At 47.7% G+C, this 16,633-nt stretch overlaps 1 protein-coding gene across 1 annotated transcript in view; it reads right to left on the reverse strand.

Annotated features, from left to right (window-relative positions):
- The window catches only part of RAB40C (RAB40C, member RAS oncogene family), a 35,320-nt gene that overhangs the window by 1,819 nt on the left and 16,868 nt on the right, over positions 1-16,633 (reverse strand). Inside the window, exons 2-5 of the mRNA XM_081298332.1 lie at positions 8,294-8,354; positions 7,537-7,597; positions 979-1,056; positions 584-806 (exon numbers count right to left, since the gene is read on the reverse strand). Coding sequence (XP_081154458.1) covers positions 584-806; positions 979-1,056; positions 7,537-7,597; positions 8,294-8,354 — 423 coding nt within the window. The remainder of the gene's footprint in view (positions 1-583; positions 807-978; positions 1,057-7,536; positions 7,598-8,293; positions 8,355-16,633) is intronic.

Genomic DNA, 16,633 nt, shown 5'->3' on the forward strand with positions numbered 1-16,633 from the left:
TCTCCCAACCAGGACAGGGCCCTGCCCTCAGCCTCCCAGCACAGACACCGTGCAAAGAGTGGCTCCCTCCTGCCTTCCCTCTTAGAATGGAGTGCACTGCAAGGTGCTGCTGCGAGACCAGCAGCCCTAGGAGCCGTGGTGGGGCAGAAGCTGACTTGCTCTTGGAGCCACTCTGCAGCCCCTCCCGTAGCTCTGGTTAGAGTGCAACTCAGCCCAGCCTGGCGGCACCCAGCTCAGGTCTGCACAGTCTGCAGATGCTCCTGTGGCAGAGTAGGCCCAGGGTACAAGAAGGTTCTCTATGGCTCCTGTTAAGAAGGGAGGAGTTTGGGCTCCACTGTGACCACCCGTTTGCCCAGCAGCCAACTGCCAGGAAGCATGGGTCAATGGCCCCATCTCCCATGGTTTCTGGTGGAGGTATGGAATAGGGCAGGCAGAACACTGCAAAGCTGCTGGCGTCCCATCTCCAGAGGGACCCCACATGCAGAACTGCTCACTGCATGTAGCATAATGGGACTGTGGCTCTGGAGGATCCTTCCCATTTTCCCCCCAGCACTCTCAGCTCCACCCCCACATTGCCACCCACCTCGATTGGGCCTCCAGATCTTCTCCATTCCATGCCGCATAAGCACAATGCGTGAGAGTTCGGTGAAGGATTCAATGACATTGAAGTTGCACAGGGGGCTGACCTCAAAGAACGTCATGCAGTTCTTCTCCGCATAGGCACGGGCCTGCTCAGTTGGGACTTGCCGCTTGAAGGCCAGATGCAGCCGGTTCCCAACAAGGATCCGGGGGACCCCAGGTGCGTGCTTGGGTTGGGGAGACACAGTATTCAGAGGCAAATCTCAGGACACACCAACCCCTCAGTCTTAAGCAGACCCCCCCATCACCCACAAGCTATGGAGTGGTCATAGCAGGCAATATACCCGGGTACAGCCTAGTCCTGTGCCTTCCCCTGCAGGGGTGCAGACCCACACCTACCTCATCAATCTCTTTGATCCACCGGTCAATGCCATCAAAGGACCAGCGGTTTGTGATGTCATATACCAAAAGGATCCCCTGCAAGGGAGACACATAGAGGTCACCTACAGAGGTCACCTAAGCGTGGACCCAGGAACACTGGAACAGCAGACTTCGTGAGTTACTAGCATGAACATCAGATGGGAAATGTACCTGCTGCCAAACAAGGGGGCAGGTAGGGAGGGGACCTGAAGGAAACCTTCTGTAAGAGGGGGTGGCTCAGATGCTACTCCCTCCCACCCCTGAGATGTCTTCAATTTCTGATCTCCAGGCACAGCACAGGCATTACTCTGAAACCATTCAAACATCACAGAAGCTAAGCTGCAACACACCCAGGTCTGGGCTATGTGGCCACAGAGCTGCAAGATGGGAGCTGAGTGTCCTTGCAGTCAGTCCAGCAGTGAACTCTGCCCCTGGAGTACTTGGGGGCTGAGCAGAGCTGAACAGAGGCATTTCTGAGTCTTCCAACCAGAAATCTGCAGAGCAGGGTGTTAGTTGCTACAGGAGCAGGTTTTCATGAGGGCTCCCCACAACCAAGCTGAGCAGGATCTGCTATGGGGTCTTTTCTGCTACATCCCTTAGAGACCAATTAGCAGGAGCTCAGCTCTGGGCTGTCTCACCTGCCCTGAGTATCTCTCAGCAGTGACACCCTCGTGGCTCTCCAGCAGGCGCCCAGCCACCACAGTATTCAGCAGCACTCTGAACCCACCCAGAGAGCCACAAAGCTGCATATGACAGAGGACAGGCAAGGGCTGAGAGTGTAGGCAAGGGCAGTGTGCACCTCAGGGCCAGGGCTCAGAGCCTTCCCCTCCAACACACCCTCTCGTTTCTGCAAGACCAGTGTGGCCCCAGGTCTCCTTGAGACAAAGGCCCTATCCTTTGGATAGCAGGCCTAGAACAGGGCCGCATCCACATCCAGGAGGAACCCCTCTAGCCCAGAGGGGAAACCCCCAGGCCAGGCACCCCTATGAAGAACTGACCAACCTGAGCCAGATGGGTGGGCAAAAAATAGTAAGACTTACAATAAATTAACACACACCTAGGTGTAAGCTCTGTTGCTCAGGCACAGGGACCTAGCCTATCGTTTGCTGCAAGGAGAGGGGTGGCTGGGGGGGGGGGGGTCAGTGCTCCCTGAAGCATCATAGCAAGCTCTAGTGTGGCAATCTGAGTCGGAGCCCAAAGACTCCCCTGTCAGGGGGCAGCTCAGCACTGCTGAGAGCCAGGAACAACTATATGGTGGACCGACACTCACTGGGAAAGCCGACAAGGTAAGGCATAACAGTCATGCAGAAAATGAAAATAGCAGAAGTGCACTTCACAGGTATGATGGGTGGTCAGATAGTGAAGCTCAGGGCGAGAGACGGCTGAGTGCTGTGCACAGGATGATGATTTTTTCTCCCCGGTACAGGAAATTGAACCCAGGGGCACTTTACCACTGAGCTACATCCCAGCCCTTTTTACTTTGAGACAGAGTCTTGCCAAGTCCTTAGCGCCTTGCTGAGTTGCCCAGACTGGCCTGAACTCACAACCCTCCTACCTCAGCCTCCTGAGTCGCTGGGATCACAGGTGCGGCCGCTGTGCCTGGCACCATATCTTACAGAATGAGGATATAAACACAATACTGCACAGAGAAGTCTGGGTGGCAGGTGATTTCCACTTTCTTTCTTATGTTTTCCCCATTTCCTGCAATGACACTTGTGTCACATTTTAAAGGAATGAGTAGAAGGCTCACTGAGGCTGGACAGGTTGGCTTTGGCTTCAACTGTGCCCTGAGGTGGTCGAGAGCCCTGGCCACCCCTCCTGGCTAGTGCCAGCAGTCCCAGCTCTCCTCTTGTGTGCCCTAAGCAGGCAGGCCCTTTCTGGTACTGTCTAAATCCAATCAGTTGGGGTTATGAGCAGAAGAGGCAGGGTGGAAGGTCTCAAAGACAAAGGCCAGCACTGGTCTCATTATAGGCAGAAAGACCCAGTAATCATGGATTTGTCTGGGAAAACTATTTGGGGTGAACTATTTGGCAGGATAGCCAAGAAACCAAAATGTGGTTCCTTTTTACCAGAACCAATCCCAAAAGAATCCCAGCATCACTCCTGTGTTTCAAAGAGGCAGAACAAGGGGAAAATAGACTACTTACCACATTTTGCTTTTTTAGTGATGACAGTAATATATGCTCTGATTTTTAAAAGCTAAGTAGTACTCTAAGGCATAAGTAAAAAATGTAGGTGCTCCCCTCCTCCAGCTCCCTGAGTTTCTCCCAGAGGTCCCCATGCCTCCTGGCTCACTTCTCACACACATGATGTCCCCTTCTGGAGCTCAGACCCACCCTCTCTGACACGAGCCAGTTCCCAGCCTCAGATGCTGCCTTTGGTAACAACCTGCTGTAAGGCCCCTTGGAGCGCCCGTTTTCGCTCAGCTCAGCCTCTAGGATAAACTCCTGGAAGTGCGACTGCTGGGTCCAAGCAGGGATGCCCTTCTGTTATGACTGCTTTCTGATCTCCAACCCACACGCCAGAAACACACAGGCTGGAGGCACAGCTACTCTGAGTTTCTGACAGATACATGGATCTATGTTATGAACTGAGATGGAGAGGTGCCTCGGTTAAAAACAAAACTTAGGGGCTGAGGACATAGCTCAGTTAGTAAAGTGCTTGCCTTGCTTGCATACTGCATACACAAGGTCCTGGGTTCAATCCCCAGCAGCCCCACCTCACACACACACCAAAAAAAAAAAAAAAAAAAAATGTATCCAGGTATCATCCTGCAGTCACACAGCTTGGGAGGCTGGGGCAGGAGGATCTCTTGAGCCCAGGAGTTAGAGGCCAGTCTGGGCAACAGAGCTAGATTTCATTAAAAAGGGTGGGGGGGCTGGAGTTGTAGCACAGCGGTAGAATGCTTGCCTTGTATGTGTGAGGCACTGCATTCAATTCCAAGCACCACATATAAATAAGCAAATAAAATAAAGATCCATCAACAACTTAAAATTAAAAAAAAAAAATAGTATTTGACAGGCTGGGGGTGGGGTGAAGCTTGAATAGAACACTTGCCTGGCATGCGTAAAGCCCTGGGTTGGGTTCAATCCCTAGTACCACAAAACAAACAACAGCCAGAGTGAAACCCTCCTGCCTGTTTCCTCAGCACCAGGCTCTGCCCAGGAATAAGTGCCACACTGTGTTCCAACATGTGCCACCCACACCCACAAGTGGCTGCTGTCCTCAGCAGTCATCCTGTATGGCTTTCCATATGAAGCCCTCCTCTACCTTGAGGAACTTATCACTACCACACCAGCTGGTTCTAAGCCAGCTGACCCTGAGCCCTCAACAGAACAGGGCAGTTCCTCTCACTGGCACAGCCAGACTCCCCTGCCCCCAGCCCCAGGTTCTCACACCAGGGTGACCATCTTACTCCCTCCGTGGGTAGCACCAGCCTTCGGGGCCTTAAGAGGCCACCTCTGACCTCAGCCACAGACAGCATATGTGCTTGGCCCATAGGTGCCAACAAGAACAGCCTGTGGCTCCTTGGTGAAAAGTAAAGGGATTCTGCAGCAGCCACAAGACAGTGCTGTACATGACAGGTGACGAGCAAGACAGTGGCCAGAGGCCTCTGTTGGTGCCATCTTCAAGACCCAAGATCCACAGGCCTCTGTCCTCATGAGGGGATCAGAGAATGACACTGCTTGATCTGGAAGGATGGTACACGCCATCAGGGGCTGCACACAAAAGCATTGCTACACTTGCTCTAGAGACTCCATTACCTCCCTGCTGTTCCCCAAGCAGGACACACACAGGAGAGACAGGATAGTACCAGGGCAGGCTCAGGGCTTCTCCTGGGACAAGGCCACTAGGAAGCACCTGGTACTCCCCACCTGAGCCCAAGATGTGCACTTGGGGTTTGTAATTACTCTTCTTAGCCAGGATATGGCAACTAAGAACTTCCAAAAATAAAAAGCAAATCAAAACCCACCTATTGCCATAGATACTTTGGAAAGAACACAGAAATAATGACACCTGCTTTGCTTCCCAGAAAACAGTCTGGCAGAGGCAGAGCTTAATAGTGCTATGGTGGGAACACCACAGGTGAGCCCAGCCAGGCTTACTCTAAACTGCCTTTCCATGACTTCCCAATAACCCTCTATGCCCCACCAGGGTAACTGCTCTCTTTACTATATTGTCTTATTGTAAAAGTCTACATGTTTACTGCAGAAACTAGAAAGTGCTGAAAAGCAAATGGAAAACAATAAACTTTTTTGTTGTTGTTGTTACTGGGGACTGAACTCAGAGGTGCTCTACCACTGAGCCATATCCCCAGCCCTTATTTTTTGAGAAGGGGTCTACTAAGTTGCTTAACCCTCACTAAGTTGCTCAGGCTGGTCTTGAACTTGTGATCTTCCTGTCTCAGCTTCTTAAGTTGCTAGGATTACAGGCGTGTGCCACGGTACCAGGCTTTATCTTTTTTTGCAGTGCTAGGGATCAAACCCAGGGCCTTGAACATGGTAGGCAAACACTTTACCACTACATCCCCAACCTCCAAACATTTTTTTATTTTTTATTTATTTTTTTAAAGAGAGAGAGAGAGGGGGCTGGGGATGTGGCTCAAGCGGTAGCGCGCTCGCCTGGCATGCGTGCGGCCCGGGTTCGATCCTCAGCACCACATACCAACAAAGATGTTGTGTCCGCCGAGAACTAAAAAATAAATATTAAAAATTCTCTCTCTCTCTTTCTCTCACTCTCTCTCCTCTCTCACTCTCTCTTTAAAAAAAAAAAAAAGAGAGAGAGAGAGAGGGGGACAGAGAGAGAGAGAAAATTTTAATATTTATTTATTTTTTCTTAGTTCTCGGCGGACACAACATCTTTGTTTGTATGTGGTGCTGAGGATCGAACCCGGGCCGCACACATGCCAGCCGAGCGCGCTACCGCTTGAGCCACATCCCCAGCCCCAAACATTTTTTTAAATATTTTTTTTAGTTGTAGATGGACACAATACCTTTATTTTGTTTTTATTTTTTATGTGGTACTGGGGATCAAACCCAGTGCCTCACGCATGCTGGCAAGTGCTCTACCACTAAGCACAACCCTGGCTTCCCAATAAAATATGTTTAAAAATAGATGTAAAAGCTGGACACAGTGGCACATGCCTATAATCCCAGTGGCTTGGGAGGTTGAGACAGGAGGATTGTAAGCTCAAGGCCGGCCTAAGCAAGTTAATAAGACTCTAAGCAACTTAGTGAGAACCTGTCTCAAAATAAACAAAAAGGGCTATAGGTATCTGGCTCAATGATAAAGTATCCTGGGTTAAAAAAAAAAAAAAAAAAAATATATATATATATATATATATATACACACACATAATCTTTTTTCTTTTTTTTTTAAAGAGAGAGAGAGAGAGAGAATTTTTTTAATATTTATTTTTTAGTTATCGGCGGACACAACATCTTTGTTTTGTATGCGGTGCTGAGGATCGAACCCAGAGCCGTACACATGCCCAGCGAGCGCGCTACCGCTTGAGCCACATCCCCAGCCCCGCCCCCCTTTTTTTTTTTAATGTTGCCCAGGCTGGCCTCCAACTCTCCAACTCATGGACTCCAGCCTCAGCTTCCAGAGTAGCTGGGATTACAGGTGATGCCATCACATCCAGCTTAACAAGATGTATTTTGGGCTGGGGATGTGGCTCAAGCGGTAGCACGCTCGCCTGGCATGCGTGCGGCCCGGGTTCGATCCTCAGCACCACATACCAACAAAGATGTTGTGTCCGCCGAGAACTAAAAATAAATATTAAAAATTCTCTCTCTCTCTCTCTCTCTCTCTCTCTCTCTCTCTCTCCCCCCCCCTCACTCTCTCTTTAAAAAAAAAAAAAAAAAAACAAGATGTATTTCAATAGCTCGGGGAGGGTGCTGTGGCCATTGTGCTATGTTCAGGGCACATTCCAAAGCACCAGGCAGAAGGCCACTGGCCGCAGCTTGAGAATAGCAATGCACTGTACAGGGACACTGAAAGCAGGTGCATTGAGGACATAGTCAACACTGCGGGGAGGCTTCCACGCTCAGAAAGAGTGTCAAGGAGGATGGCTGTGTGCAATACTGGAGATTGAACCCAGGGGCGTCCCACCACTGAGCTACATCCCAGCCCTTCTGATTTTGAGTCAAGACCTCTCTTGAGCTTGAGACCCCTCCTGCCTCAGCCTCTCAAGTGCGTGGGATCACTGGTGTGCATTACTGCGCACAAGTGCCATTTCTTTGGAGAGCTGTCCAGAAGACCTATGCTTACTATGTCTTGAGGTTTTCTTTAAAAAAAAAAAAAAAAAAAAAAAAAAACACTGATGGGTAAAAAGTCAGTCCCAGAGAAGTTGATTAGAGCAGGCCACACTGGACATTTAATATACAGGCTATCAGGGAAAGCCTGATGTTCATATATCAAAAAATCCCTTAAAAAGGAATAATGTGCTTTGGATATTGGACAGGACACCTGCCTGACCAGAAAAGGTCACAAGAAACCATCTGAAAAGCAGCAAGAGAGTGTCACTGGTCTTACCTGTGCGCCCCTGGAGTAGGACCTGAAGATGGTGCAGAACCGGCCCTGGCCCGAAGTGTCCCTGAAACACATAGGGAGTCAGAGGGACCTGAGTGAGGGGTCATGTCCTCCGCTCTGGCTCAGCAGCTCATCTGGACATCCTGGAGAAGCCAGGTGAGGGAGCCAGAGAAGCGCAGAGAGGGTATGCCAGGAAGATGCCAACTACGCAGATCATGCCAGCCCGGTGAGTAACATCACAGAGGCAGACCAAGAGGGCAGCCCTTGTCTACCTGCTCAATGAGTCCCACTTGGGCCTGGAAGTCCAGGACGTTATTGGAGAACCCCAGAGACCAATGAAATTGTTGTCGCAGACTTTGAAGTTCTGGGAAATGTTTTTTTGTTGTTGTTGTTGATGGGCCTTTATTTTATTTATTTATATTGGTGTTGAGAATCGAACCCAGTACCTCACACATGCTAGGCAAGCACTCTGCCACTGAGCCACAGCCCAGCCCATGAAATGTGTTCTTTAATGTATAGCCCAGGAAAATGCCAGGAGAGGCAGCATCAGCCACTGTGGAAATAAGTCTTTTGGGGCAAAAAGGGCATGGGCCCTGTCAGGACAAGATGCCTTAAATACTCCTGTTTTCCTATCTCAGAACAGAGTCCATTCCCTGCTTGAGCAGGGCCTGTTTAAATGGCAACTACAAGCAGGATATAAAGAGGGTGCCTTCCTATTTTACCCCATGGCTCCCCGTCTCCACCCAACACCCCAACTTACCAGAGCTCCAGCTTGACACGCCTCCCGTCCAGCAGGATGGTGGTTGTCTTGTAGTCAATCCCTGTGAAGAAGCACAGGGGTATGGCAACCCTCAGCAACCAGCCTCCCCAGAGCTCAGACTCCTCAACTGAGCCTGTGCTGCAAAGTGGAAAAAAGTGTTTCCCTGCAACCTGCTGGGGAATAGGGCAGGAGTACTCCCTGTGGCCCCAGCCCAGCCCACCTGCACACAGCAACCACAGGACAAGGCAAGTGCTGAGGTCAGGACAAGGCAATGGCTGCAGGCTGGCCACACCAGCCTTTCCAGGGGCTCTGAGTCCGGCAGGCTGGAAGGACATGGCTCACCTCCACTTTCACCTACTAAATGTGGATTCTGAGGCTAAACTCTCAAAGGCCTGCTGTGGCCCCAGGAACTCACAATTGGAGCATTATCAAGGATGAGGTAACTTAAAGATGTTGTTTCCTTCCCAACCCCTCCTTCCCTTCCTCTTGTGTGTGCAGTACTGGGGATTGAACCCAGGAGCATCCCACCACTGAGCTACATCCCAGCCCTTCTGATTTTGAGTCAAGACCTCTCTTGAGCTTGAGACCCCTCCTGCCTCAGCCTCCCAAGTGCGTGGGATCACTGGTGTGCATACTGCGCACAAGTGCCATTTCTTTGGAGAGCTGTCCAGAAGACAGACCTATGCTTACTATGTCTTGAGGTTTTCTTTTCTTTTTTCTTTTTTTTTTTTAATATTTATTTATTTAGTTTGTTAGTTATTGGCAGACACAACATCTTTGTTTGTATGTGGTGCTGAGGATCAAACCCCGGCCGCACGCATGCCAGTCGAGTGCGCTACCGCTTGAGCCACATCCCCAGCCCTCTTTTTTTTTTTTTACAAAAACACTGATGTGGGGCTGGGGATGTGGCTCAAGCGGTAGCGCGCTGACCTGGCATGCGTGCGGCCCGGGTTCAATCCTCAGCACCACATACCAACAAAGATGTTGTGTTCGCCGAGAACTAAAAAATAAATATTAAAAATTCTCTCTCTCTCTCTCTCTCCTCTCACTCTCTCTTTAAAAAAAAAAAAAAAAAAAACACTGATGTGTAAAAAGTCAGTCCCAGAGAAGTTGATTAGAGCAGGCCACACTGGACATTTAATATATAAGCAACAAGAACCCTGTCCATAGCTCCTGCCCATAGTGCTCAGTCCTCATTCATACAAGCCTTAAACATATCAGGTTCTCCTTTTTTTGTTTTGTACCAGGAATTGAACCCAGGGATGCTTTATCACTGAGCCACATCCCCAGCCCTTTTTTTTTGTTTTGTTTTTTTAATATCTTTATTTTTATGTGGTGCTGAAGGTTGAACCCAGTGCTCACGTGTGCGAGGCGACCACTCTCACTCTGAGCCACAATCCCAGCCCCCAGCCTTTTTTATTTTGAGACAGGATCTCATTAACTTGCTGAGGCTCATCTCAAACTTGTGATCTTCCTGCCTCAGCCTTCTAAGTCACGGGGATTATAGACTGCACCATGGTGTCTGGCAGGTTCTCAGCTTTTATAACCCTTGCTCCAAGGGGGCTGGAAATGGGCATTTAAAAAAAAATTTTTTTTTTTAGTTGTAGATGGACACAATATCTTTGTTTTATTTATTTATTTTTGAATGTGGAGCTGAGGATTGAACCCAGCGTCTCAAGCACGTGAGGTGAATGCTCAACCACTGAGCTACAACCCCAGCCCGGAAAAGGGCATTTTAAACATACACATCACTCTCAAACGATGGTGTCTGTATATCTGTAGGTGTGTCTGTCTTTATATCTTTGTCTGTGTCTCTGCATGTCTCTATATCTCTGTGTGTTTCTCTATTTTTGTGGGTCCACATGCTTCTGCATGTGTCTGTCTCTATACCTCTGCATATCTATTTTTTTGTGCATGTGTCTGTGCATGACTGTGTGTGTATGGCTCTATCCAGGCAGGCAGACCACTTGGCACCCCTTCAGCCATCAGGAGCTCCTTTCAGGCATCTGTTGGCCTAGCAAATTAGTGACTGTATATCAAAACCTTGTTGTTTTGATATACAGCCAATACCATGTTGGTTTTGGTGCTATTGCTCTGTAGTATAGTTAAGATCTGGTATTGTGATGCCTCTTGCTTCACTCTTCTTGCTGAGGATTGCTTTGGCTATTCTGGGTCTCTTATTTTTTCAAATGAATTTTATGACTGCTTTTTCTAGTTCTATAAAGAAGGTCATTGGGATTATAATAGGAAGTGCATTAAACCTGTATAATGCTTTTGGTAGTACAGCCATTTTGACTACATTAATTCTGTCTATCCAGGAGCATGGGAGGTCTTTCCATCTCCTAAGGTATTCTTCCATTTTTTTTTTTCTTTAGTGTTCTGTAGTTTTCTTTGTAGAGCTCCTTCACCTCTTTTGATTAACTCCCAAGTATTTTTTTTTTTTTTGAGGCTACTTGAATGGGGCAGTTTTCCTAATTTCTTTCAGTAGATTTATCACTGATGTATAGGAACATGTTTGATTTATGGGTGTTGATTTTATTTTATTTTTTTTAATATTTATTTATTTATTAGTTATTGGCGGACACAACATCTTTGTTTGTATGTGGTGCTGGAGGATCGAACCCGGGCCGCATGCATGCCAGGTGAGCGCGCTACCACTTGAGCCACATCCCCAGCCCCGGGTGTTGATTTTATATTCTGCTACTTTGCTGAATTCATTTATTAGTTCCAGAAGTTTTCTGATGAATTTTTTTTGAATCTTCTAAATATAGAATCATGTCATTGGCAAATAGTTTGAGTTCTTCTCTTCCTATTCATACCCCTTTAATTTCTTTCTCCTATATAATTACTCTGACTAGAGTTTCAAGGACAATGTTGAATAGAAGTGGTAAAAGAGGGCATCCTTGTCTTGTTCCACTTTTTAGAGGGAATGCTTCTTCTCAGCAAATGAAAGAATCAATAATGTGAAAAGACAGCCCACAGAGTGGGAGAAAATCTTTACCACAAGCACCTCAGATAGAGCATTAACCCCCAGGATATACAAAGAACTCAAAAACCTTAACACCAAAAATAAATAAATAAACACACACACACACACACACACACACACACACACACACATATACATATATATCCCAACCAATAAATGGGCTAAGGAATTGAACAGACACTTCACTGAAGAAGTAATACAATTAATCAACAAATATATGAAAAAAATGTTCAACATCTCTAGCAATTGGAGAAATGCAAATCAAAACTACTTTAAGATTTCATCTCTCTGGGCTGGGGATGTGGCTCAAGCGGTAGCGCGCTCGCCTGGCATGCGTGCGGCCCGGGTTCGATCCTCAGCACCACATACCAACAAAGATGTTGTGTCTGCCGAGAACTAAAAAACAAATATTAAAAAAATGCTCGCTCTCTCTCTCTCTCTCTCTCCCCTCTCTCACTCTCTCTTAAAAAAAAAAAAAAAGATTTCATCTCTGGGGTGAGGAGGTGGCTCAGTGGTAGAGCACTTGCCTAGCATGTGCAAGGCCCTGGGTTCAATCCTCAGCACCACATATAAATAAATAAAATAAAAGATCTATTAACAACTAAAAAATATTAAAAAGAAAAAGATTTCATCTCACTCTAGTCAGAATGGCAATTATCAAGAATACAAGCAATAAAAAATGTTGGTGAGGATGTGGGGGAAAAGGTACACTAATACATTGCTGGTGGGACTGCAAATTAGTGCAATCATTATGGAAATCAGTATGAAGATTCCCCAGGAAACCTGGAATGGAACCACCATTTGACCCAGCTATCCCACTTCTCAGTTTATACCCAAAGGACTTAAAATCAGCACACTATGGGCTGGGGATGTGGCTCAAGAGGTAGCGAGCTCGCCTGGCATGTGTGCAGCCCGGGTTCGATCCTCAGCACCACATACAAACAAAGATGTTGTGTCCGCCAAAAACTAAAAAATAAATATTAAAAAATTCTCTCTCTCTCACTCTATCTTTAAAAAAAAATCAGCACACTACAGTGATGCAGCCACATCAATGTTTACAGCAGTTCAACTCACAATAGCTAAGCTATGGAACCAACCTAGGTGTCCTTTAACAGATGAATGAATAAAGGAAGCATGTTATATATATATACAGTGGAATATTACTTAGCCTTAAAGAAGAATAAAATTATGGCATTTGCCGGTAAATGGATAGAGCTGGAGAATATCATGCTATGCAAAATAAGCCAATTCCCTAAAACCAAAAGCCAAATGTTTTCTCTGATATGTGGGTGCTAATTCACAATGGGGGAGGAGGTTATGGAAGAATAGTTACTTTAGGTACAGGGGAGTGAAGGGAGGGGAGAGGGCCTGGGGGTAGGAAAAATAGTAGAACAAATGAGACATTATTACCCTATGTACATATACAACTACATAACCGGCGATTCTATATCGTGTACTACCAGAAGAATGAGAAATTATATGTCATTTATGTATGATGTGTCAAAGTGCATTCTACTGTCATGTACAATGATTAATCAGAACAAATTCTTAAAAAAGTATAAGGCCAAGCATGTTGGCTCATGCCTATAATCCCAGCAGCTTGGGAGGCTGAGATAGGAAGATCACAAATGCAAAGCCAATCTCAGCAACAGCAAAGCACTAAGCAACTCAGTGAGACCCTGTCTCTAACTAAAATACAAAATAGGGATTGGGATGTGGCTCAGTGGTTGAGTGCCTCTAAATTCAATCCCCAGTACTAAAAAGGAAAAAATAAAAATAAAAAGTATCAGCAGAGAGAAAAATGTAGCTCACAAAATGGAAGAAAATATTTGTAAATCATGTATTTTGTTAAGAACTGAGAGTTCTATAAGTCAACCTGATTAAAAATGGGCAAAGGCCTTGAATAGATACCTCCCCAAAGATGATACACCAATAGCCACTGAGCACAAGAAACCATGCTGAGACAGTGGAATGAATCATATATGAATACATAACCAGTGTAATGCCACATGACATACAATCACAAGAATGGGAAGCTATGCCCCATGTGTACATAACATGTCAAAATATATTCTACTGGGCTGGGGATGTGGCTCAAGTGGTAGTGCGCTTGCCTAGCATGCGCGAGGCACTGGGTTTGATTCTGAGCACCACATAAAAATAAAATAAAGATATGTGTCCACCTACAACTAAAAAATAAATTTTAAAAACTACCATAAAATTAATATATATTCTACTATTATGCATAACTAAAAAAAATGTGGAATATCGCCAGGAAAAGTGAGTCAGAACCAAGCTGCTCCTTCATGATGATGCATGTCTGTAATCCTAGCAGCTTGGGAGGCTGAGGCAGGAGGATTTTGAGTTCAAGGCCAGCCTCAGCAACTTAGGACGGCCCTTTCTCAAAAAAATAAACAAAGCTGGGATGTGGCTCAGTGGTTAAATGGCCCTGGGTTCAATCCCCAGTACCAAACAGAAAAATAAAAATAAAAGAAAGAAACGAAGGGCCAGTGTGGCAAGGGCGTGGAAAAGAGAGTCTTCCATGCACCAGGGACTGTAGTACAACTGCTGACAGAACAAGTATCCACATACCACTGAGCTGTGTGCTCCAACACCGTTGAGACATCAGATCTCTGAGGATGAGGAAAAGTGAGGGCATCTCATGTACACCCTCAGGGAAAGACCTGCCCAGGCCCAGCCAAAGCCCTCTTCCACCCCCTTCTCCTCAACTTTCCCTCTGCTTTTCTGGAGGAAGCTTCTGGAGTTCTATCCTACATGAAACTCAGTGCTGACAGCGGTGGTGCCACAAGAGACCCATGAGGGACAGTGCTGCAAACAGTGATTTTTGAGGTGCCTGCTTGAGACCAGAATTACCACCTGTCCCCCCAGGAAAGGTGCTGCCCTGCTGCCAAGCCACCACTAGAGGGCACTGTGGCTCTGTGCCTGGCCAAAGAGCCAGAGTTGCTGCAGGAGAGCTCTGGGCACCCAGGAAAGGCTGAGGAAGAGACCACGCTTGTCACCAAGAGACCTGGGGCACAAAGAGCTGTGCTGATGCCTCACATATCACACCTATCACCACCACTGGAAACAAAGACCTCAGCTGGACTTCGAGGCCATCCTGCCACTGGCCCAGCTCACTGCGTGACACCCAGAGGCCTACCTGATGCGTTCACTGCTCTTACAGCAGACAAAGGATGGATGGAGCCCAGCCCCTTGAGGGCCCTGAGTTCTTCTGGGATAGAGACCCTATGGCCTGGGCATCAGACCCAGACACTGAGAAGGGGGCTGCTTAGAGGAAGGGAGTGCCTGCTCCCTAGCCACCTGTGTGCAGCACACACTCAGCTGTCCCACACTCCCAGGTAGCATAGCGCTCAGTAAACACAGGCGTGGAATGATCTAGACTTATAACAGTCATGCTGGAAATGGACAAGACTCCCTAGTGGCCACTCCTCTGAGCACAGTCTACCAAGGGCCTTACCACTGGTAACCCAAGGCCACTGAGCCCCAAGATGCAACTCCAGAGCAAGTCTGACTCCAAGAGAAGAGCACACACAGCCTCAAGGGAACAGGAAGGCCAAGCGGCATGGGCCCAACAGGATCTGCACTGAGGTGAAAGGGCAACAGGTCCCAAAGCAGACAGCAGGGTCCAGATAGGACAGGTTCATGAACCAGCTGAGACTAGGGAGGGCACAGAGTTCCTGGGTTACCACTTTTACCTGGGAAATTTAGTCATGGATATCAAAAAATATCAAGTACATTCTTCAAGCTTGGTTTGTCCTCTTACCTCCATCTCCCAGACCCATATCAACTGTGAAGAGTGGTCTGCCAAAACAGGGCTGTAGGCCGGGAGTGATGGCCAGCCTTGACAGCCCCTCATCCTCCCATCAGTCCTGAAACATTCAGCTGCTTTTTAAAAGATGATGGGGTGGTCAGGCATGGTGAAGCACATCTGTAATCCCAGCGACTTGAGAGGCCGAGGCAGGAGAATCACAAGTTCAAGGACAGCCTGGGCAATTTAGCAAGACCCTGCCTCAAAATAAAATAAAAAGGACTGGGATGTACTCAGTGGTAGAGCACCCCTGGATTCCATCCCCCGTACACACACACACACACACACACACACACACAAAAGGTGAGGCTGGCCGGGCGCAGTGGCGTCCACCTGTAATCCCAGCAGCTCAGGAGGCTGAGGCAGGAGGATCACAAGTTCAAAGCCAGCCTCTGCAAAAGCGAGATGCTAAGCAACTCAGTTAGACCCTGTCTCTCAATAAAATACAAAATAGGGCCGGGGATGTGGCTCAGTAATCAAGGGTCCCCGAGTTCAATCCCCAGTACCAAAAAAAAAAAAAAGGTGAGACTGGGAGTGTAGCCCCGGGGTAGAGCATGTGCTCAGCATGCATGAGGCCCTGGGTTCAATCCCTAGCACCAAAAATAAAAATAAAAACAAGTCATTATCAGGAGTTCTATTCCAGGCCTGGTGGCAGGAGCCTGTAGTCCCAGCACTATAGAGGCTGAGGTGGGAGACCAGGAGCACACAACCAGCCTGAGCAACATAGTCAGACCCATTCCAAAAGAAAGTTAAAAAGTTGCATGGCACAAGCATTCAGAACAGAACTGCACTATAGAACCAGCCCAGCTACACAAGCAACTCATGATGACCAAGTGAGCTGGCTCCTGCAGCACATTTGCACTGAATATACACACAGAATAGGTCCCACGGATGTCCATGTCTCTGGGCCTATAACTCAGGGGCCAGCAGTAGGTGACATGAGGCAGGTGGCTTTGCCATCAGCCCTCACCAGCCGTTCCCTTCTTTCCAAAGCCCAGGAAGACAAGCTGGCTCTCCTCTGGAAAGCATCTTTTTTCTATTCTTCAAAATCCAAAATCAGCTCCCCCTAGTCCTGTATCCAGCTTGCCAAGTGAAGGCTCACAGCTACTGAAGGAATCAGGGTCCCTAACCTTCCATCAGACACGTGGCCTTTCTTACCATAAGCACCAGACACTTTTAGTATTTCAGTCTTTGGTCTGCAATATCTTCAATGCTCACTGCACAGTGCTGAGGGGATGGTGCACCAGGTGGCCGCAGAGAGTCCAGTAGGAAAGGTAGAACCCAGAGGGCTAATGAAAGTCCACTTAGCAGGGCTGTGCCAGGGCCACCAGGAAGGGAGCCCTTGTCTGGGGAGGTTTCTCAGAAGAGCAATTATCATTTATCCAATGCTTCAGAGTGAGCAACTCTCTGGTGGGGATGATGGGTGGAGGCTGCTTCAGAGGGTGGAGGGGTACAGCTACTGGAGGCAGAGCAATGAACTGTAACAAGGCCTGGTGCCCAGGTGCCAGGAGCATGGTGGGCT

This window comes from Spermophilus citellus, assembly GCF_964194105.1.
Source record: "Spermophilus citellus genome assembly, chromosome: 6".
NCBI lineage: Eukaryota > Metazoa > Chordata > Mammalia > Rodentia > Sciuridae > Spermophilus > Spermophilus citellus.